The sequence below is a fragment of the Cyphellophora europaea genome (genome assembly GCF_000365145.1).
Source record: "Cyphellophora europaea CBS 101466 unplaced genomic scaffold supercont1.3, whole genome shotgun sequence".
NCBI classification, from domain to species: Eukaryota; Fungi; Ascomycota; class Eurotiomycetes; order Chaetothyriales; family Cyphellophoraceae; genus Cyphellophora; species Cyphellophora europaea.
Window position 1 is genome coordinate 2,128,359 of NW_008481809.1, and position 22,725 is coordinate 2,151,083.

The following is a 22,725-nucleotide window of genomic DNA, read 5'->3' on the forward strand; positions in this document are numbered from 1 at the left end:
TCGACAGGACGACAGTGGAGCATCTATCCAGGTAGGGATGAGAGCCAGCGGCCACCCGGTGTCCTCGACAGCTGACACTGCCCGCGACAGGCCAGAAGTCTGACCAGGCCGATGGGCGCGAGCCCACTCCTGATAACTTCACCATGCTTCAAGGCTTCGAATGGTATATTCCTGATGATCACAAACACTGGGCAAGATTGAAGGCCGCTTTGCCCAAGCTCAAGGCTGCTGGCATTGATAATATCTGTTCGTCCACCAGCCAATTCGTGATTTCGCGGTGAGGCTAAGATTGTGGGCAGGGATTCCACCAGCCTGCAAAGCAAGCAGCCCATCGGGAAATGGCTACGATATCTACGATCTATATGACTTGGGCGAGTTCGACCAGAAAGGAGGCGTCGGAACCAAGTGGGGAAACAAGAAAGAGCTCGTTGAACTCTGCAACGAGGCCAACAAGATTGGCGTTGGCATCTACTTCGATGCCGTTCTCAATCACAAGGGTGAGTGACCACAACTCCCTTCTAGACTTACTCATGATTTCGCAGCCGGCGCAGACAAGACCGAGCGGTGCAAGGTCGTAAAGGTAGATCCTGAGAATCGCAACCAGAAGGTCTCGGATGTATTCGAGATTGATGGTTGGCTGGGTTTCGATTTTCCGGGGCGGGGCACCAAGTACTCTTCCCAGAAGTACCACTGGTACCATTTCTCTGCAACCGACTACGATGATGCCAGCAAGGAGACTGGCCTGTATCAGATCCAGGGCGATGGCAAGCATTGGGCCAGCGATGTTGATACAGAGCACGGCAACTACGATTACCTCATGTTTGCAGACCTGGACTTCAACCACCCAGAGGTCGCGGAAGATGTCAAGAACTGGGGAGTTCACGTGGCCAAGGAGTTGAAACTCAAGGGCATCCGCTTCGATGCGATCAAGCACTATTCCGAAGCCTTTCTTTCGGATTTTATCAGCCACCTGGACGAGCAGACTGGTCAGGGCTGGGTGAGTCTTGTTCCCTTTCACCACGAGCTGTTAGGTCTAAGCTTATGTCGCGACGCATCTACTGACCCCAATACAGTTCTTTGTTGGCGAGTTCTGGCACATGTCTCTGCAGGCCCTCATAGACTACCTGGCCAAGATGGACCACAAGTTCAATCTCTTCGACGCCCCGCTTGTCGAGAACTTTCATCGCATCTCGACTTCCTCCGGCGCGGATATGCGCACAGTATTCGACGACACTCTGGTCAAGGCAGAGCCGTATAACGCGGTAACGTTGGTCATGAACCACGATACGCAGCCGTCGCAGGCTCTCCAACTGGAAGTGGCCGACTGGTTCGTGCCATTGGCCTATGCTCTCATTTTACTCCGAGAAGGAGGCTGTAAGTCTCTCTCCCGTGCGTCTGCTAGTCGGGCGCTTCTAGCGACCATACCCGTTGCGAAGGCAATGCACTTCTCCTCCCTTACCCATCAATTCATGAAGCAAATACTTGATCCTTCGTACCAAGTTTTCTTGCACTCCGAGCCGTTAATCATGCTTCAGATCCCTGTCTCTTCTTCGGCGACCTCTACGGCCTTCGGGGCGGTGTTCCCAACGACTGGCGCGAGCCCACTGCCCAAGGTAAGGTGCCGGATCTTAGCCTCGCTCGGAAGCTTTTCGCGTACGGCGAACAGAACGACTACTTTGACCATCCTAACGTCATTGGGTGGGTGCGGCGTGGCACATGGGACCATCCCGACGGCGTTGCGGTGGTCATGAGTAATACTGAGCCGGGTGAGAAAAGGATGTTCGTAGGTGAACTGCATGCCGGCGAGGTGTGGACGGATGTGCTGGGTTGGAACGATCGAGAGGTAAAGGTGGGAGACGATGGGTTTGGGATGTTCAGTTGTGGAGGGTGTAGTGTTGGCGTGTATGTGAAGCGGGAGGCCAAGGGGAGGGATATGTTTGGTAAGTTTGATGCAAAGATATACTAAGAGTGCGACAGCTTTCGCCGCAAGGCTCTGAATAGTCAATTCTGACAAGAGGTGTTATCAAGATATAGAGTACACACTCTCACATTCTGACCGTGCATCCGATTCTTTCCAGTTATTAGGTGCTGGCTTTCATGATCCGACCAGAGCATATATTTGCAGGTTGGAGTTGTCAACACATCATCATCAAGGGATTCATTCGTAACCATCAGTAGCCCATTTTCTTTTGCCGAGATACTGCGATAGCTCACTGCGATGCAGCGCCCTACCGGTTCTGCCATGAGGGCCCTGACAACGCTCGTTGAGCGACATGAAAGTGGCTTTCATTCACTGCCTGGCTCCTGCCGGAGATTATGTGCTGATATCTCCGTGTACGGATGTCGACCGTCGAAAAATATTCTGGGGCCTGGCCTCGACTGTTTACCACGCAGCTTTCCCTTATAAGCCCACTCCCGCTACTCCTAGCCTCACTGATACCGACATCTGGGTTCAGTCGGAAATCAAAATCTAAGATCAGTCCCACAAACCACCTATATCCCAACCACGAGGTCTCGCGCATCCGGGCAGGGTCCGACTCCAACACGAGACCATGATACCAACTGTTCTACACACATCCTAAGCGCCGTCCCTACACCTCGGTCTCTTGCATAAACCGACAGTCCGCCGCATCGCGTGCCTGTCCTTTCGCCCAAAGCGCGATGCCAGGTCTCAACCCCTCCCTTCACCTCCAATCCCTCGGCTGGGCGGGTCCCGGCCACCCACTGAACCCCAACGCCTACAAGCAGAAAGGCCACCGAGGCCTCGCATACGACCCCTCCTCCGCGACCTCCAAATCCGCACACTCGTCGTACTTCGCTGCTGGCGGCAACGGCCTCATCAAGCCGCTCCTCGTGTCCAAGAAGGAGGGGAATCTGGGGCTGGGCCGCCGAGCGCACGAGCCGGCCAAGGGAAATGAATGGTGGCTCAAGGGTTTCGAGGCCGCGCTGGCGGGGACGAGTACGTCGACGTCACGCGAGGGGTCTGGGACGAGTACGCCGCGGGAGGGCAATGCGGAGGATCTACAGCGGCGGGTGAACGTCGCAGGAGGGCGGTTTGGTGGGCTCTATGGGTTCTTCGTGCGGGGAGAGACTGTGGGCGGGACGATTCCCGACGGCGAGCAAGAGGGTTCGGACAGGAAGGGAAAGAAGAGGAAGAGCGACGTGCTGGACGATGCGCAGCGGCAAAATGGTACTACAGCTGAACAGCTGGAGGACGACGATGTCGCAACCAAGAAGCGCAAAAGGTCAAAGAACAACGACGGCGACGCGCAAGCTGAATTCTCCCAGATCGCCGCCTTCATGAGCGTGCGCGACAAGGACGCCAAGAAGAAAGAGCAGCGCCGCAAGCTGCGTGAGAGCGAGCAGTTCCGCGTCGCGGGCGAGTGGTTGGGGCTGAAGGACAGTAAGCGGGTCCAAAACGGCGAACACAACCCGAAGAAGAATCAGAAGGCGACTGGGTTCTCCGCGCCCGCCGAGGAGATTGAGGAAGAGGAGGGCGAGGACTCCAATGCAGCCGGATCCGCAGACGCGCTCAAAAACACTTGCAAGAAACGCAAGAGCGAGCGGCGGAAACGGAGGATCCTTATCGGAGAGGACGGGCAGGAGAGGGAGGAGACGAGGGAGGAGCGCCGCGCGCGGAGAGAGCTTCGGAGGCAGCGAAGGGGAGTGCGCGAGGAGGGAAACAAAGAAAGAGAGAAGGAGGGCCGCCGCTCGAAGAATGTTGCTGCTGGTGCTGTGGCGGCGACACTATCGGCTTCAACTTCAATATCTGGTGCCAATAATGGGGGGAAATCGACGTGGACGTCTAGTGAGACGGACACGCCGGAGGTGGTGGCGAAGCAGCAACAACAACGGAGAGAGAGGAGCGGAGGACGAAGAAAAAAAGAGCGGATAGAATAGAGGCCGGGGGGGTCATGTTCGGTATAAGAATACTGAAAAGGGTCGTCTTCTGCCCTTCCCCGTCAGAGGACTGATGAAGTCGGTCTCTGTTGAGGCGAGCAATATACCACACCTGATGAGCGTTCAAGCCGTTATAGAGAGGTGAAGTTATAGAGAGTGGAAATATTGAAGACCAGCAAAACATGGTATGCACTGTTTGACCTCCATGCCAAATCGTCATCCGTTATATGTACATCCATATAACTATATATTTCTTCGTTAACGCGTGCTCACGGGACAAGTGTAGCCCGCGCAGACTTTTGACATCATGTTTCGCATCCTCATTACTTCATTTCTGGGCTGTACTGTAGGACCACATCGTATGAGAACCAAGTCCGAACCATGAGATAGGAGTCAGCCTCAAACCACGATATATTCGCCCTGGCCGTCCGCGCGTTTCATGATATCAGTGAATCTGAAGCCTTGCCCGACTTCGCCCTCGGCACCCTGTTGGTCCATTTGCAACCAGACGGCCTCTAGAAGTCCGAGACAGCTCGCATTGTTGATGAAGCCACTGTCTTTTTGAATGTCCTTGCATCTGGATCGGATGACCTCGCGCTCGTCCTGCCTCAGGCATTCTGCGCCGGTAACGAAGAGCGGCCAGAGGAGATAAACATCACTCTTAACCAGGCGGATGTAATGCAAGCTTTGCTGTACCCAACGTTGGATCCCTGGACTTGTACACGGGGCCGTCGGATTGGCCAATCGCTCTGTGTAGACTAGCGCCGAGTAGCGGAAGCACTCACTGATACTGGCAAGATCGTCACGCTGACCTGCTGTAAGCGTGCTTGTGTGCGATGGCGAAGGCAAGGTCCAGACTTGTAACGCATGCCGCACTTCTCTCCATTCCCGCCAAAATTGTTCAAGCGGCCCTTCTTTGGTATGTTTTGCAAACAGTTCCTCGTCTGAAAAGGTGGTCCAGCCATTGCCGTCAAATCTGCTATAGTCTGAGTCCGGAGGACTGCCATGGGCCAACTGAGCAGGTGGCGTTGGCAGTACTGGCCGCGAGACAAGTGTATGGTTCTCCTCCACGGGTTTGCCCTGCGATAAAACGTTCAAGCGACCGAGCTTCGCGATCACTTTGAACAGGCTCCCATCACAACCAGCCAGATTCTCAAGAGACCACGAATAATCCCCCAATGCAGAGGTATCGAGATGATGGCTGAGGAACTGGCTTTCTCGGTCGTTAACTGATGCAGTGATGGCATCAAACCATGTAAACATTGAAGTGAAGAACTTCATCTGAGGCGACATTGGCTCGTCATTCTGCCAGCGCAGGGCCAGGAGCTTGCGAACACCGGCAAATTGCGTCCTGAACTTGGCGACACCAGTGTCACACATGTGGAAGAGACAAAGGACCAACAGAACTGCCAAAACAGAGTCCTTCTTGCGCTCAACGGGATCGGCGAGCTGGCGATTCAGCGACTGAACGGCGAAATTCTTGAAATACGTTTCCTCACGCGCTTGATCTTGTGGTGAAAGCGAGTCATAGTGCCAAGCTTCGCTCAAGGTGAGATGCGCTATTGATGATCGCCGGGCAGGATCGGTCTTGCATGTCGAGAGGACACCAGTCTCGCGTCTCTGACGGAGGTTTGAAGCGGCAAGAGCGGCAATGGCGTGTTGAAGAGCATCGCTGTTCGCGGCTAAGCGAAGAATATGGGTCCGATATGGATTATCTGGTCCGTCGAAAGCAACGATGACTGGCGAGATGACCTCAGAGTAATAGTTGATGAGGTATTGTAACCGCGGGGTGCTGCCAATGCTTAACCCACTCGAGAAGCTATGCAATCTGAGGCCAAGACCCATGGGTGAGGTCGCGACTTGCCCGGCATCATTCCACAACGACATCTGGGTACCAGAGTCATCTCTTGCTATATCCTCGGCATCATCTTCCAGGACTGTGTCGCCATCGTGTGCCGGAGCTTGATGAACGGGGTGAGAGGGAGCAGGGTAGGGATCTGGCGGTATATAAGTGTCATTACGAACATATGACTCGTCTGGCCGTGGGAAGAACAGGCCGGGATACGGCGAGAGCTGATCGAAGGCTGAATCGAGTGGAGTGAAGGGAATATAGCTGTGCTGTTGTGGCGGAGGAATCGGTATAGACAGTGGGGGAGGGCGCGAATAGGATGACGCTTCTGAGGCCGGTGTATCATAAGCAGGCATCTGCCCTCGGTGTGGGAACTGAGGCGTAAAGGAGTGCTCTACCGGAGAGACCAGAGGTGGGACAGATGTTGGAAAGGAGAAGGTTCCGATCGTGAGGCCGTGGGAGAAGATGGGCTCCGAGTGCGGCGTATAGTTGGGCGTTTCCCATGTCTGAGGAAAAGGAGATGTCAAAGGTGGAGAACTGCGGTGATTTTCTTGTCGAGTACTCTCGTTGCTCTGCAAGGACTCTGGACTGTGGACTGAAATTGGAGGAACGTGTGTGTCATCCAGGGTGCCCGCGGAATTGATACTTGCAGATTGGCGATGACCTCGTCGAGACACTGAAGCAGCTCCTGCCACCTTTTTCGTCCCGGCAACTGGTAGAGACAGCCCACGGAGCTTCCCTCGGCTTGCCACGCCAACGTTCCACGTCAATTGTGTTTTGTAACCCGAGCATTCTTTACCGTTGTCTAAACATTTGGAGCAATATGGCCGTCTCCGATCGCACTGAAAGCCGTGTGAGGAGCAAGTAAAGCAGTCGGCGGCGGCTCCTGCGGCTGGAGCCCGTTTCCGCCGCTTTCGAGGCGCAGGTCCGTCAGGCTGCGGCGTGGGTGCCGGTCTCACTGTTGCTACTGCCGACATGGGCGGTTTTGGTCCGATATTCGTGGTAGGAAGGACGTTCAAGATCCAATGTTAGCCATGGAAGACGGCTGTAGGCTCGGTGCCGCTCGTCGAGTACGATATACGTACGGTCCGCTGCGACTTTGCATGAGATCGCCACCAAACAAGTGGGGATGGAGATCTGAGATATTGAAGGTGGAATGAGGTACGAATCAATGGGGACTATCGTTCATATCAGAGCATGAACATCATGTGGCAGGACGTGCGGAAGAAGAAAGCTCGGTGTAAGTGTAAAGAGGGTTTGGTTCCGGAGATGCATATGGTGAGAGTGCAGCAGAAACCCTGCCCGCAGGCCGGTGGTTTGAGCCCAGTTGAGGATGGGCAAGACAGGATATCGCGGGACAAGCATGCACCAGATCATGGAGGTGGAGAGGTGATGGAGATCAGCAGCGCATGTCACCAATGGGCGAACTCCGAGGCGTCGGAGCGAGCACGGTTGCATCCAAGTGCGGGTCAAGATGGTGGAAGCCATGGGCGCCCGGGCTGCCGAATGAGCCTGATAGGCCGCTGGCTATTTGATTTTGGGGTAGCCTCGACCGGTGGCAACCAAGAGTGCGAATAAACGTTTTGCCCTCAGGAACCACGCACCACAGCAATCGCGACAGTGCAGGCTGTGCAGAGCCAAGCATGCAATCAGAGCTTCCAGAGTTCTTCCAGAACCTCGGGTACGTTGCTTCGACTTCGAAATTACCCGGTGATATCGAAGCGCCGTACTAACGGTGTCATCAAAGATGCATTAGTCAACGTCCCATCAGCACAGGTGAGCATGGGCACTGATAACGGTCGTCCCCACTGCACTGTCCGCTTTTACTCCGTACCCGTGGGCCGTGATAGACGGAGATGACAAGACTCGCAAGCCGGGGTTGTTCCTCCTCGATAGCTGGCCCAGCTTCTTGGCGACCGACGAAACTCCCTTCCCGCCCATGCAAAACTCCACCAGCCTACGCGAGCGGCTCGTCCTGGCCGCACGCGGCACATTCGACAAACTCGCAGTGACGCTCGTGAACCGAGTCTAAGAAAGATGCAAGAATGCACAGGCCCCACCACGCTAGATCAACAATCCTGCAGGCAGACCATCCTTCGAGATGCAAGGCCTGTCGTTTGCATCAGTTCTACGTTTCTTGATTGTGCTGTGCCTGTTCTACAGTCACTCCTGAGCGGAACTTCGTCGTTTCCATGTCCAAGTCTGAGGGACACGTGTACTTCTATCCAAACAGACCCATCGATATAGTGTCACACCGCTGATCTCTCTGCCCGAGGCCGAGAAGAAAAACCAAACACATGTTGGTCATAAAGGAGCGCCAGGTTTGACAGTATGGTGACTCACGGTGGCCGTTACCCACTCCGTTTGGTAGGTACGCGTCACAATGAGCGCCAGGAGTCAAGTCTGCCAAAGCCTTGCAGGCATCTGTGCTTCGTGTCTTCCAGTCACAAAGCGTTCACAGCCTCGACGGTGGGTTCTTGACTCAATGGTTGGCAAATCTGCATCAACGGGCGCGTCGGCCCGGTACAAATGCCAACGAAGCGGGCCATAGGGATGTCATTCCTCCCAATTTCGTGCCCAAGGACGCGGTTCGGGGGAGGGATGTCTGTGCAGCCGTGGGCTCCCAAAAAGGCTTCTCGAACCCAGCGATTTGACGGAAAGTGAGGCGGTCGGTGAAGGTGAAGCAAAAGATTCGTTGGCCTTGCAAAATCACTGCCCAACTTGCCAAGCCTTTATGAGGTGGCACCATCTGACTCGTCGGCAGCCGAGTTGCTTGGGCCCACGAGGCCGTATGTCATTCTGCTATAATCGCGGACACAACTGGGTCGATTTTGTGGCCGACGAACGTAAGGTAAGAATCAAGACTGTCTCGAAACGAGGTAAGTAAACACTGGGTGAAGATGGTAGACAAAGGCTGAGGCCCAGGAATAGCGCCTCTGTCACAAGGCTGTGCGAATTGGGGCCCCTTGTGTAGAGACAGAGCGAGGATGCATGCACTGCGCCAGTCAGCTGCAACTTGCATCTTTGCCATATTCTGATGCGCCAAAGATAGTAAATGTCCAATGTTCGAGATCTGCTGGACACCATCGAGTTACACAGGACTCGAAGAAGTTGTGCTTGCAATACTGACCGGTCTACCCGTAACCCGACGGTGCTGCCGAAGCGGCCCAAACCTCGAGCGCTGTGATACAGAAGTAGGATCGTGACCTGTCACTGTGATGCCTCGAAGCAGTTGACGTGAAGCCGGATAGGCACAGAGCCGATGCTGCGATCTGTCATGAGAGACTGGGAGGGATAAGATGCCTTGCGACCTGCGACAAAGTCATGGGTAGCTGGTTGGAGCTGAATATCTTGTCATTCCCGAGCTGGAGGGCACCAATGGCAGAGGCGATGTTGGGCAAGCCTGAGACAGCATACTGAAGCCAGTCGAGGCGATGATTACTTCGCCGCGCCTGAACTGCGATGGCTGGGTGTGACTAATCCTTTACTTGGACGCCAGTCCTGATTATCTCAATGATTGGACATCGAGTGAGCTGATGCAGTTTTACATCATGATGAGCAAAGACGTAGATTTTGATGCTTGGTACGGAGTAGAATGCGGCTTCATCAGCGCTGACGGCAACGCCACCCTCAGGTTCAACGCGGTCGCCCGTGGATGCCCATGGCAGTCAATGGACCAGGGCGGAATAGGCGGCCAGTGTTGCCATAAGCCCAGCACATTAGGGGCAGTGGGGGGCACTGTCATCTGAGATCTCACGTGCGGGCCGGCTTCTCTGCAGCCGAGGGAAGCCGTGGGCGAGCGCCGGGCCCTTCCTTGCGCTTCTCGGGTGGCTTCTAGCCTCTTCGCTGCCTTGCGCGCATTCTTTAGAATCAACACGTTCTCTGTCTACATTTATTCGTTTGACGATCAATTTGCCTTTCTTACTACTCTGTCGAGGCTGTGCTGTCGAAGCGCGGAGTATGCACTGGAAGGAGATAGGGAGCGACAAGACCAGGCAGCACACCCTTCGCCACTCAGTTGTCCTCGACCGTCGTAGCCCAAGAGTACTTAAGGAGCGATTCCCCCAACCCCTCCATTTGGTCACTGGAGTTGGTATCGTACTAGTACCATACCGCACCGGATACGAGCAGGCGCTTGAGAAGGTCCGTGTGGCTTTTTTCGGCCCATCGCTGCCCCCTGCCGGATCCACTGCGCTAGAAGCCTGGCGTGTGCATCAAGGTTGCAGACTTGCAGACCAACAGAGGGCGCCCACTTTTCTTCAGCGCGCTGACGGCCATATCAGCCCCTTAATCCGCGCTCCCTTCCCAGCTCAACAACGACCTCAATTTCAATCCCTGGGTTTCTGCCCTCGCCTCCCGAAATTACTATTGGGCCATTCTCCCGACTTCTGGTAGCGTCTAGCACATTCTGAGTCAAGCTCAGCCGCGCATCGTGGCACGGAACTTCAACGACTCTCTTCCGCGACGCTTGTTTGTTCGCCAAAAGAGTCACCGTCCAGGCACTGTGGAGTCATATCTCCCACACATTTTTCGACACCTGCACTTTTTCACAATAAAGGGAGGACGTTTCCTGCCACCGCCGTTTTGGTTCCTTGATCGCATCTTTGCGTCACGCAGGACCCCCCAAATCACCACCGACTCTATTTAAATCGTCAAGCTGGGTTCATCAGACCCAGTTTCTTTACAATTATCCACATTCCAATCCCAAAACGCGATATGAGATACAGCGCAAACACGACTTACCAGACATACACCTCGTCACGACACAAATCTACTACCACCTCGTCCGAAACATACCGCGATCGAGGGGAACCTGAAGGAAGCCGGCAGGGAGGAAGGACGTGAGGCAGGAGAGGATCGAGGAAGATCTCAAGAAGCAGCCGCCCGTCATGTCTTACCACTATGGTGTCCCGCCGTCGCACTACACCAAATTCTACGACCCGGACTCGCCCTACAGCTCGGGTGAATATGTCCATTATGCCGCGTACGACAACGCGCCAAAACGCGGCCACACGCGCCGGGCTAGCTACAATCCGTCGCCCAAACAAGGTGGCTACTACTCTCCTGCCGGCTCTCCTCCACCGTGGTACGAGCAAGATTATGCCACACCGCGCAAGCAAGTCTATGTGAGTACGCAGAGGGACGGCAGCCGCCGCTACGATGTTCCAAATACAAGATACCACTACCGCACAAAAAGCCAGCAAGCCCAGCCCATCAATGTTCGCGATGATGGTCCTGGTTACGCCGAGCCGCGGGTCATCTATCGAACTCCAAGCACAAAACAAAAACGCTCGGGGAAGGCTCCTGCTGATGACTATGTTTATTACACACAGGAACAGGTGTATCATGAAGCCCCTCGTCGCAAGACTACCCGCCGCGCTTCGACCACTACCAAGCCCACTCACAAGTCAAAGCCCAGCTACGTAGCACCTGTCGCCACGGAGAAAGATGCCGCTCGTGCCGGTATTCCTGCTGGGTATTCCATCAAGAACTGGGATCCGACTGAACTTCCCATCATCCTACTGGGTTCGGTCTTTGATGCCAACTCACTTGGCAAGTGGATCTACGACTGGACCGTCTACCGGAACACAGCGTCGCATCCCTTTGCCGATGTGGCGGGAGAGCTGTGGCTCCTGCTCATCAAACTGGCCGGCAAGATGAAGCGTGCCGAAGAGTGCATCCCCCGGATCCGTACACATGAGTCACGCGAGCTTATCCGGGACTTTGTCGCCAGCGCCGATCGCTTGTGGGAGAAATTCAAGGATCTGCTCAAGGAATGCGAGTACTTCATGCTCAAGGCTGCTAAGCGCGAAGGCAACAAGAAGATGGGCAAGAATGCTGGCACCGAATTTGTCGATTCCATCTTTGGAAGAGACCGCTATCTCGGGCACACCGAGAAGCTCATGCAGAGCATCCGGACCTGGAACCATCGCTTCGATGCCAACTGCGAAGACATTCTTCGCCGTCCATCTGTTGCCTAGAATGTTGGAAGAGGTAGGCGACGAAGGTGACGCGCAACGAGATTGTGAGTCACGAAACCAGGAAGTGGGTGGCGAATATCGCATCGCCACCAGGACCGATTTCTTTACACTACACTTGGATTGGATGGGCGTTGTGGCTGGAAATCTGCACCAACTGCATACGCTCGGAGTTACTTCTTGATCGATCGTTTAGTACAGAATTCGTGGAGGCGAATACCAGCAGCCTTGCGACACTACCCTTAGGCATCGACTTTTCGACTCATCAATTATTTCGCAGCAACATGTACTTTCGTTTCCAGCAAGGCGTCGGTGGGGAATTTGATTGGCTATTTGATGGTTACAACCAAAAGTTTCGATTCGGTCGGTCACTACTACGAAGGCATTGATGTCGGGAAGACACGACGGCTACGCGATTGCGGTCTTGACCTGGGAATGCTTTTGCTTGAGATACCCCTGTACAACCATTTCGTTGATATACCCTGATTGGACTCGATGAAGGGACGAGAGGTTCGCGAGGACCGTGGCAAGGCATAGCACAAGATAGACTTGTGATGAACTGGAGCTCTCGGCTGGATGATGTGTTTAATTCTGTAATACCAATCAACAAAAACAAGGTGCTGTTCTAAATTTGCCTTATCCCTACCTATTCTCTACCACAACTCGTGTCTGTATTGTCTTGATGCAGCTGTCGACTAACTGTGCGCCAAACGATCACGACCATCCTCAGTTTGAGCCAAACGCGACAAACGCTCAGAGCTAGCATTGTGATTGAGCATTGAACGGCGCTTAGTGAGCATCGGCATCACACCCACCAGCAGTCGCGGAGTTGCAGCACAGTTGCCGTTTGCCATGGTACCTGTCCACGAGTTGCCCGCAGCCTATCCTTGTGTACCTCAACTCTGAGCCATCGCATCGCACAGCCAATGTGAACACAATCGAATCATCACAACTTTGTTACACACCAAACAGCACTTCGGATCCAAATATGGAAAGAAGCACGTTATCGTCCGATCAAACCTACTGGCATCTTCCCTGCCCCGCGCATCTGACAGGCGCGATGCCACACTGGTGCATGAACTCCGACAGAAGCAACGCTGCGATACGTGCGCTTAGAGTCAGCATCTGTAAGGAATATCCCTCGCTGCCAGTTGCTATCTACGGAGTGCTACCACACAGACACGGTTCCTTTTCCGGCTCATGTGATGACGGAGGCCGCCTCGTCTACCGTCAAGTACACCCTCAGGAGATATTCCTCCCAATCGCTTATCGCCATTACGCGCAGGTTGCGGCAAGGCCTTCTACAACTGCGAACCGCACATGTTTGACAGCTGCAAGTCCGGCTGCTGGCATGGATGTTTTCATCATTCAGGCTGTCCACTGATCTGCGCTGTATTTCTGCTCTTACAGGAACAGGACAATACAGCTCTCATGTCTGTTCAAGGTTCACGGGCCCCGCCGTGCGCTCCGTACTGGGACCGAGGCCTGCCCGCTTTTGAAGCGTGGCTTTTCCCCTCCGCACCCACTTGCCGGTTGATAGAGACAAGCTAAGCGATACCAATGCTGCAAAACGATGTCACCGGCGGCTTCCCAGCACCCACGTTCGCAGCCCCGCATGTGATGAAAGCTACCCGTACCACACCTTTTCCCTGGCCACTGCTGTCAAGACGCTACTGACCAACATTGATCGAAGTACCAAGGCCAATCGACTCGCAATGCTAGGTTCGGAGCTGGAGGCATTCCTCATCATGACCAGCTTTACGCGACAAGCATTGGTCTAGCTGTCACCACCAATCAGGACTCCTGCAACCCCTCACCCGCCAGATGCTCTAGGCATGCGTGGCTTGCATTCTAGGCGCGAGATCGCTGCGCAGAACGCCTAGAAGTCGGCTGCGCAGCTGTCCTATCGACCCCTGCTGCATACCGTACCGGTAGGTATTGGTGGTACGAAATCCTCTAAAGCATTCCTACTGGCTCAACCCTATCATGAAACACCAGCTGGAAGGCATCAGCTGCATACATGCACCTATTCCATACATTTCACTGCCTGGGTTCGAGACTCATCCGCTTCCCTCTTTTCCTATGGCTCAACCGGAGGGTCTCGCCGCCTAGCAGCTGCACGCCTAAGGCTTGAGTTTCAGGAGGCACGCTCGCCACGCAGCTGAAGTGGCCAGGTGTGCCGAAGGGCTTGCCTCGCCAGTTCTACCGAAGGATCGAGGGATGAGTATCAACCAGTTTACGACGTCTCCCATCCCGGACTGAATCCCACCACCTGAAGAACACTGGAGGCAGAAGTTCTGTCACCGGTCAGCCGGCGCGCCTACAAATCTACGGGCACTGGCTGCTTGCACACGTTCACGCAGGTTACGGACGTTGTCCTCAGTGCCGCTAGCGTAGTTGCCTTGCTGCACGCCGCAGCCCCTGATCATCGAGTACGCCCCTTACCCCTAGATGGCCACAATACAACGGCGAGCGGGCCCTGGCCTGGCCCGGCGCAGGGAACGGTGTTTGGCAGGTGTCAGAATGTATGGTACCCATCGTTCGTGCTCACCGCTTTTTCCATCGTGGCAAGGGGGTTTCTCGTTTTAAAGAGGTACGGCAAGTCACGATACGATTGATTGGCAAGTATCCAGGTACGTTCCGGTGAGTGTGGTCACGTTGCTTTTGACCACCGCGACGCTGCCGCCGAAGGTGTTGGGGCGATAGCAAGGGTTGTGGATTGCAGTTTCGGCGACACATAATGCATGCGTCCGTTGACACTGTGACGATGCTGTGCAAGCTGATGCTGCTGCTGACAATCGATGGTCAAATGTCCCCTCGGGGCAGCGTTTCGATTGGCAACAATGGTCGCGAAAGCACGTCTCTTGCTCGAGCATCGTGCAGGGAAGGATACTCACTCGCGCGTGTTGGAGGCCAGAAGTCTAGGAGACATGCCTCCGCGTTGGCACTCCGTTCGCTAGCCCTTCAGCGCATATTCGCGCACTCGTTGCGAAGGTCGCCCGTCGGACTTGCTTCATTGATCAAACAGCCTCATCTGAGTAGACCACGCTATTTGTTCTACGCAGGAGATTTGAGGTCTCCCGGACACACGGACACGGACACGGACACTCGGCGGGATTTTGGATAAAAGGGAAACTTTGCAGATGTGAATGCTAAGATGTACCTCACCTCAAACAGCCGTTTCCTCGACCCCTTAGTGGAGGGTCTCGGGGCAGTCTGCCGGTAAGCCTTTTTTTTTTGCACGAAGCAAAAAATATTGTATCATTCTTCGCCGATTAGTTTACCTCGGAAGACCACGGAGGGTTGGTGAGCCAAGGAGATATTATGGCGGTGCATGTTTTGTGTGCTACGATGGTGGGTTGGAGGGAGAAGGATAGATGTGGTAAGTAGTGGACGGAATGCAAGGTGGAATGATTTTTCTTTTCATTCAGGTTTTTCGAGACTGTCAGCCCATCACAATGATGGATGGTTGTTGGCGTCTGGATCGAAATGCCGGTCATCGCAGCAAGAACTCCTTCCGACGAGCGCCTTCTGCGCCTGACCATCGAAAGCGTCTTTGCTTCAGTCGTCCTTTTGAGTAAAAGGGACATTGTGAACAATTCTTCCCCGGAAGTGCTGCATCATCTTCATCACACGCTCATGCCTTTTTCTGCACTACCATCTTATTTCTCCGCGGCCTTCTCACGACGCTCCTTGTGGAACTCACGGCCCTTGCCGACACGCTCGAGGATCTTCTCGCGATCCTTGTCGGTCTTGAGCTTGGTGATGACGACTTTGGAGGGGGCGACGCCGACGGGCACGCTCTGGCCGTTGGACTTTTCGCGGGTGACACGCTCGATTTGGATGAGGTACTTGAGGCGGTAGACGGCGGTGACCTTGCCCTCGCGGCCCTTGTTGGAGCCGCGCACGATGGTGACTTCGTCGTCCTTGCGGATGGGGATGGATCGGACCTGTGGAAAAGGTACGTTAGAACTGGGTGAGGTTCTAACCGATCAACATTGTTTTGGGTAGGGAGTGTGTATGTGTGTGCTTGTGTTTCTTGGTTTTTTTCATACATTGTGCTTCTCGCGGAGCTCCTTAGAGAGGGGAGCGCTCATGATGGAGCGGCGCTGGGTTGAGCCCGCGCTGAAGTGCGCCTTGCGCGACTTGCGCCGGGAGGAGGCGAGTCCTGAGTGCTTTGTTAGAAGGTGTGAGTGGTCACAGCTGGGATTTTGGACTTACCGTGGTCTACCTTGGTCATTTTGGCGGCGGCGATGTGGTTTGTCGAGAGAGGTGTGCTGGACGAAAGTGCCTCTGCGAAGTGCACAAAATTGCTACCGTGGGTGATGCTAGTGCGCCAAGATTGTCGGTGGACCTGGACTTTTGTACGGTGGCCGATAAGTGATGTGCCGCAGGGTTGCCTCGTCATTCTTCGACTGGCATGTTGGGAGCCGAGGAATCCCTTCACGGCTTCACATGCCAACTTCGATCATTTTACTTGTGCTGATTGTAAAAGCAATCTACACATATTGTACACTATACAACCGACTCTCGTGCCTTGTCAATCATCCCATCGTTGCCGCGACTTTCCGCCTTCTTGGTTGTCTTACGACCCCAACAATTCATGATGACCAGGTGACCCCCCAACCTTTCAACCACATTGCAATTCCACCTTGCTCGGCGTTCTTTGAAGTTTCTCAGTTGATTTTCCAACCACCATGCAATACGTCCGCTCACTTGGCTCCGGCGTCTCAAAGACCTGGAACTCCATCAATCCTGCAACGCTCTCGGGTGCTATTGACGTCATTGTCGTCGAGCAAGCAGATGGCACTCTGGCGTGCTCCCCTTTCCATGTCCGGTTCGGCAAGTTCTCGTTGCTGCGACCTTCGGAGAAGAGGGTCGAGTTCCAAGTCAATGGCGCCAAGCAGGATTATGCCATGAAGCTGGGTGATGGCGGGGAGGCATTCTTCGTATTTGAGACGGCGGGAGACATCCCAGAAGCTCTGCAGACGTCACCCTTGTCCTCTCCTGAGACTAGTCCGCAGACTGTTACCGCCGACACTGAGGGTTCGATGCCATTTCCGGAGCCGACACCACTGGACTTGGAGAATGGACAGGAGAGTGAAACGCCGGAGATCGTACCAAGCGAGAGTGCAATTCCTATCCTACGAAATGACGAACTCGTCGGCGTCGAGAACGAAATCTATGGCGGCTTTGCCGGTTCAGCTCCCGATGTCTCCGCTGGTGCAATAGAAGCAAGACTCCGACCTAAGATGCTAGCTTCCATGGAGCGGGCGGTCTCAGAGGAAGTCCTCCCCTTTTCTGCAAAGGAGAGACTTGAGGACATTGACCTGGAATTCAGGCAACGAGCCCTTTCTAGTGGTGAGGAATCGCGGACAGTGCGATCGAAGACCAGTCCGCCTGCCTTAAGGCCGCAGGATGCCTACAACCGAGCGATGACGCTATCCAAGAAATTATCGACATCCAACATTCGCTCGAAGGTGACCGAGTCCGGCGATCTCATGCTCGACATGACTGGCTACAAGTCTACCGAGGAGGAGGCTCTGCGGGCGGAGGCCATTGCGAGGAAGCTCCTATCCGAGGAGCTCGAAGGAAATTACGATATCGGCTCTCTCATCGGGACTGATGAGCACGGCAACCTCTGGATATACAGCAGCGAAGAGGCCAAAGAGGCTGCAAATAGCAGAACTGTTGGTCAAAGCATGGGCGTATCGGCCATGCTAAGCAGTGACTCGGCCTCTGACCCTGGTTATCACAGCGACAGTGACCGTGAGCTGTCCCCACCAGGTACGCCCAAGCAGCATCAGCGAGCGAAATCCGAGGACCTGCCGCCACCACGTATGTCTACTGAGGGGCGAAATTTTGCGAAAACGCTTCGATTGACAAGCGACCAGCTGAGGAAGCTCGAACTGAAGCCAGGAGCAAATCCTATGACTTTCACAGTAGGGCGAGCCACGTGTCCAGCATTCATGTATTACTGGTCTTCGGAAGTCCCTATTGTTATCTCGGACATCGATGGCACAATCACGAAGTCGGATGCTTTGGGCCATCTCCTCAACATGGTCGGTCGCGACTGGACTCATTCTGGGGTCGCCAAGCTCTACACTGAAATCGTCGCTAACGGGTACAATATTCTGTACCTGACAAGTCGTGCTGTGGGACAAGCCGATACGACTAGGGGCTACCTGAATGGCATAAATCAGGAAGGCTGGAAATTGCCGAAAGGCCCAGTCATCATGAGTCCTGACCGGACTATTGCTGCTCTGCGACGAGAAGTCTATCTTCGAAAGCCCGAGGTCTTCAAGATGGCCTGCTTGCGGGACATCCTGAGCTTGTTTCCAGGAAGAACGAATCCCTTTTATGCAGGATTTGGTAATCGATTTACAGATGCGCTCAGTTACCGAACTGTACATATTCCCTCAACCCGGATTTTTACCATCAACACCAATTCTGAAGTTGCTATCGACATGCTCAGCCTGAGCAAATACCGAAGCAGCTATGTCACCATGCGTGAGGTTGTCGATCACCACTTCCCACCTGTGTCAACACTCGTGAAAGAAGGAGGAGAAGAGTACACGGATTTTACCTACTGGAGGGATACGCCACCAGGGATGGACTCTTTTCTGCCAACGGACTCGGAGGACGAGAGTGACAGTGACGATGACGAGAGAGACGTCGATGATGAAGAGATCAATGAAATGGGAGCTAGCTACCTCTCCCGAGACTCTGTGGACGAATCTGCTATGAGCGACTCGATCCGGCAATCAATCGAAGTGGAAGACCTGGAAGAAGATCTTGCGAATTCAAGGATTGTAGATGATGATTTCACAGAAGACTATCTGGACAGCCGGCCGAGGTCATCAAGCAGGCGTAACAACAGTAACTAGTCATAAGTCGATCCGAGCACTGATGGCGTTATGGGAACACAATGGATGTAAAAGTAACGGCAGTCCGTCCACAAGAGCCCACTTCAATGTTTACTGCCTGTCTCGCACCAACTGAGGAAACATGAGTTGCTTCAATAGAGTGCTAAGGTGGAAAGGCTCCAACATGTCTTACCCAAATAGGCATGCGAGCCTCCCGCTGCCAACTGTGTCTAATGGCAAGCCTGCAATTGGTTGCAACATGACGGGCTGCGGCACGGTCGAGACCCCGGATCCTTCGCCTACCATAGATACTGTTTCCGTGTGTCTGCGGTATCGTCTGGATGGACTCAATCGCATGGCAGAAGGACTCCCTTGACTGGGCGCACTATGCCTACGCTCATCTACTAGCACCGCGACTCGAGGTCAAAGGTCGAATGGCCATGTTTCTGCTACTGGCTGTCATCTGGGCGTCCGCATGGTAAGAAAGGCATTACAGGGCATAGTGAGAAAGTTCTGACGGTTGAAAGGCTCCTATGGCGTACATACTCGGTTCTCACTACGCCCAATGATTTGCTCGTCGACAAGCTCGGACTGGACATTCCTCCTCAGCCCCTCGTTACATTGGAGGAGATCTCTGCGACCGAGGTGCAGATAGGATGGAAGCCTTCAGAGACGTCGACCGCCATACAAGAGTATCAGATCGAGATCAACGGCAAGGTCGTGGATCGCTGCAAGAGGAGTGAGACTGCGGCTGTCATTTCGCATCTACTGCCTGGCAGAACTTATGACATCCGAGTTTTCAGCGTCAGCGCAGGTCGTTTTCAAACCCCAAGCGCCCCTCTCCACGTCCGTCTGCCATCCTCTTCTACCCCTCCGTCCGAAGATGGCGCCAGCGAGACCGTTCCGACGATTCGAGCTATTGCGGCGCGCGCGCCTTCCCTGCTTTCTGCGCCATCTGCACCCGCAATGGCTCGCGAGCACTCCGGAGGGCAGCCGCACGGCAGGCGTGGTACTACCGGACGAAGGTCTTCTCCTGCTGGTACAACAGCTGAGAAAGCGGATGCGAAGGACGAAAATGAGAACGAGGATCTCGCAGAGCTTTCGTCCCGTTTCGCCTCGGTGCGAGAGGAGATTGAGGCTGTCGAGAAGCAAGTGCAGGACGAGAAGAGCGAATATGATGGCCAGTTGCGAGAACTTGAGGCCAAGAAGGAGAAACTGCGACAGGACCTGAAGAAACGGGATGAGGAAAGCAGCGATCTCCGGAAGCAGGTGCATAAAGCGGAGAGTCAGAATCGTGCACTTCTCAACGACAAGACCAAGAAGGAAAGAGAGCTCAAAGCTCGTGAGAATGAGCGTCGTAAGAAGAAGGACGATGTCGCCAAGTGGGAAGAGCAGATTTCTACCATGGCAGAGGAAATTGCCGGTATCGAGACTCAGAAGGCCGCCATCAAACGCCGGAACGAGGCGAACATCCGTGAGGTGGAGCAGAAAGTTGAGGAAGAGCGCAAAGAGGTTGCCGTTCTGGAAGAGGAGGCCAAGGAGAAAACACAAGCCATCAAAGCCCTGGAGGAGGAGCGCAAGGAACTCGATGTGGAGGACGATACCGACGAAACCCGCGAGACGAACCGACAAGAACAGGAACGGGAAGCCAAGTGGCGGGGTCGCTTTCAGGAACTGTTGAGTACGCATAATCGCCTGTACAACGACTTGCAGCAAGCAACCATGTACCTAAGCAGTACTCGAGATCGGCTCCAATACTACGAATCTATGCGCCAAAACAGAGCCATTTCTTTTGCCGCGCCACCTGTACCACTCAATCTCGAACCGCAGCGACAGAGGTCAATGCGTCGGCCTCGACATACGGGGTCACATGGTAGCAGCGTATCTTCACCTCGCGGTCCATTTGTTGCCGAAGCTTTCCAACAAGAAGGTAGATTTGGACCAGTGCAGGCCTCTCCGACCACGTTCGGCCCGAGCTACTTCAACCCTCAGAACGGCATGACTCTGATGCTTCCGACTGAAGCTGCCACCACGCCGGGCGAAGAAGGCGAGGCCCTGAACTCTGTACCGATGAGCCCGCATGCCGATGCGTTGCTCCCAGCTGATCTTCTGGGCGATGAATCAGGCGAAGACGAGGATGATAAAGATGCGCCGATGCCGACGAAGCCGACTGTGGCTGATGCGGGCAAGTCTCGACCAAGCCCGTTCCCGAACATTGGCTCACCACTTGTGCGAGACAATGCGGAGCCAGTGGAATCGCCGTCAGCTGGCTCCTCTTCCCGTCAGTCGTTTGCCAGCCCGCGCGGGGAAGGATTTGCAGCAGCTCCCGAGACGGAGCATAAGTCAACTCATTCTGGAAAAGAGAAAGGCGGAGACGGGGAGTCGCCCAGCAACTCGCGCAAGTTCATGTACAACCTTTTCAACATCAATCGGCAGCGCGGCAAGACGCTTGAAGATGACCCGCCTATGCTGGGGAGTCTCAAGCCCACTCAAAGCCAGTCTTTCCCTCGGAATTTTGACGACCTCGATCCCTCATCGCAACCCAGGAGACGCCTCAGCTATGGCGGTAACTGGGCGTTTCCTGGCAACTTTCTTGGCAGAGAAAAGGATTCTGAGTCCCGCTTTGCTGCGGCGAGCCGTAGAGCATTCCCTAGTCTCATGGGCTTAGGGAAGTCTGCGGATGTGCCAAATTTCACACCGCGGACGAACTCGTTTGATCCTGGGACCAGAGGTGAATCGCCTCGGCCTTCGTCTATTTATTCTTTTGACAAGATGCCACGACCTGGAGCCGAGAACGCGCTGCATGTATGGAACATGGATCGGAGCGCCATGCGAAACAGCCCGCTTGCGCCGGACTGGGGCTCTATGCATTCCTTTTCTCGAAGTCATTCACGGCGACCATCGGTAGGCGGATATGGTTCGACTACAAATCTGAGCATGATGGGCCCCGACGAAGAGATTGTTGAGCCGAAGCGAGATCCTAGGCCTCTTCAAGCACCCATTGGAACACGACCGGCTAGCAGTCAGAGAAAGGAAGTACTGACACCGAAGCTCAACCCGGCGGCACCGAACTTTACGTCGCTGTTCAAGAAGTCCAAGGGCGAGAAAGTTAAGATCCGGGACCCGAAGGAGCAAGATAAGGAGGACAAGAGAGAAAACGATGTTGCCGAGTCAACTTCGCCTCCAGATTCGCGGAAGTCGAGAGATGCTCCTTCACTTGCGCCAACCCTCTCGACCATGGAATCCAAGGAAAGCCTGGATCGAACCACATCCACAGCGTCTGTCCCTGGTGTGCCTAGCGAGGGCAAAATAGAGAAGCCTACTTTGATGTCACGCATCTCTCGCACCGCCAGCAACAAGACGTACAGTAGCATGAAGTTTGGCAGCTGGAAAGAGAAATCCTTTTTGGGTAGCAAAAGCTCCAAGGACACGATGCCTGAGATTGGGGATGACGAGCTCGGTGCTAACGGCTCGAGTGATCAGCTCGGGCGCAGTATTGAGAGCCGAGATTCACTTGTGAACGATGGCGATAATGGAAGTGCGAAAGGACCATCGACGCCGAAAGAAGGCAAAGACAAGAACAGGAGTAGTATCAACTGGAATTTCATGCGTAAGAGCAAGGAGAAGGGCAAGGACAAGCGAGGCGAGCCAGCACAGAGCGACGTGTCTGTCAGCGGGGCCAGTGTTGCGGGTAGCGAGGTGCCGACTGATACTGAGGATGACGAGGGGGAGAGACGGCAGTGAAGATGTCGACATACTCAATGAACAAATCATCCTGCTGCACCTAGTTCTTTTTCCGATACGCTCTACACGGTAGCACTGTGTATAGTAATCCGGGCTGCTAGGCGACAAGGCGACCACCGGCGACCTCTCCGGACGCCTTTGCCGCTCAGCTAAGCCTCTACGCCGCGTTATTGGGCACGGCGCGCCTTGGAGACGCGATTACTTAACACGAGACTTCGCAGATGAGCGCAGACTAGAATCTGTATTTCAAAGCTCGATCACGACATCTCCAAGACCTGCAGCAGCTTCTGTCCATATTAATGCACAGGCCTCAACCGAGACGTGGGTCGTGCTTTCTCTTCATCTGATATCACTCAGAGACTGACTTGCTGTTTCCGTTGCCCGCACC

The 22,725-nt window shown here is 54.4% G+C and overlaps 7 protein-coding genes across 7 annotated transcripts; 5 read left to right on the forward strand and 2 right to left on the reverse strand.

Annotated features, from left to right (window-relative positions):
- Positions 1 to 143: 143 nt before the first annotated feature.
- On the forward strand, positions 144 to 1,966 carry HMPREF1541_03706 (uncharacterized protein; the record flags this gene model as incomplete). The annotated part of the gene is made up of 5 exons (XM_008718056.1): positions 144 to 246; positions 300 to 497; positions 543 to 997; positions 1,074 to 1,374; positions 1,536 to 1,966. 5 exons carry the CDS (start codon positions 144 to 146, stop codon positions 1,964 to 1,966), a joined length of 1,488 nt encoding a protein of 495 aa, XP_008716278.1.
- Positions 1,967 to 2,661: 695 nt separating this feature from the next.
- Positions 2,662 to 3,900, forward strand: HMPREF1541_03707 (uncharacterized protein; the record flags this gene model as incomplete). Its single annotated transcript, XM_008718057.1, has 1 exon — positions 2,662 to 3,900. The coding sequence occupies one exon, from the start codon at positions 2,662 to 2,664 to the stop codon at positions 3,898 to 3,900; it is 1,239 nt and encodes a 412-aa protein (XP_008716279.1).
- A 399-nt stretch (positions 3,901 to 4,299) lies between these two features.
- Positions 4,300 to 6,726, reverse strand: HMPREF1541_03708 (uncharacterized protein; the record flags this gene model as incomplete). Its single annotated transcript, XM_008718058.1, has 1 exon — positions 4,300 to 6,726. One exon carries the CDS (start codon positions 6,724 to 6,726, stop codon positions 4,300 to 4,302), a length of 2,427 nt encoding a protein of 808 aa, XP_008716280.1.
- A 3,912-nt stretch (positions 6,727 to 10,638) lies between these two features.
- Positions 10,639 to 11,730, forward strand: HMPREF1541_03709 (uncharacterized protein; the record flags this gene model as incomplete). The annotated part of the gene is made up of 1 exon (XM_008718059.1): positions 10,639 to 11,730. One exon carries the CDS (start codon positions 10,639 to 10,641, stop codon positions 11,728 to 11,730), a length of 1,092 nt encoding a protein of 363 aa, XP_008716281.1.
- A 3,659-nt stretch (positions 11,731 to 15,389) lies between these two features.
- HMPREF1541_03710 (ribosomal protein L24) lies at positions 15,390 to 15,967 on the reverse strand (the record flags this gene model as incomplete). The annotated part of the gene is made up of 3 exons (XM_008718060.1): positions 15,390 to 15,677; positions 15,783 to 15,895; positions 15,949 to 15,967. The coding sequence occupies 3 exons, from the start codon at positions 15,965 to 15,967 to the stop codon at positions 15,390 to 15,392; spliced, it is 420 nt and encodes a 139-aa protein (XP_008716282.1).
- Positions 15,968 to 16,424: 457 nt separating this feature from the next.
- On the forward strand, positions 16,425 to 18,614 carry HMPREF1541_03711 (uncharacterized protein; the record flags this gene model as incomplete). Its single annotated transcript, XM_008718061.1, has 1 exon — positions 16,425 to 18,614. One exon carries the CDS (start codon positions 16,425 to 16,427, stop codon positions 18,612 to 18,614), a length of 2,190 nt encoding a protein of 729 aa, XP_008716283.1.
- A 320-nt stretch (positions 18,615 to 18,934) lies between these two features.
- On the forward strand, positions 18,935 to 22,337 carry HMPREF1541_03712 (uncharacterized protein; the record flags this gene model as incomplete). Its single annotated transcript, XM_008718062.1, has 2 exons — positions 18,935 to 19,071; positions 19,121 to 22,337. 2 exons carry the CDS (start codon positions 18,935 to 18,937, stop codon positions 22,335 to 22,337), a joined length of 3,354 nt encoding a protein of 1,117 aa, XP_008716284.1.
- Between the last annotated feature and the right edge of the window lie 388 nt (positions 22,338 to 22,725).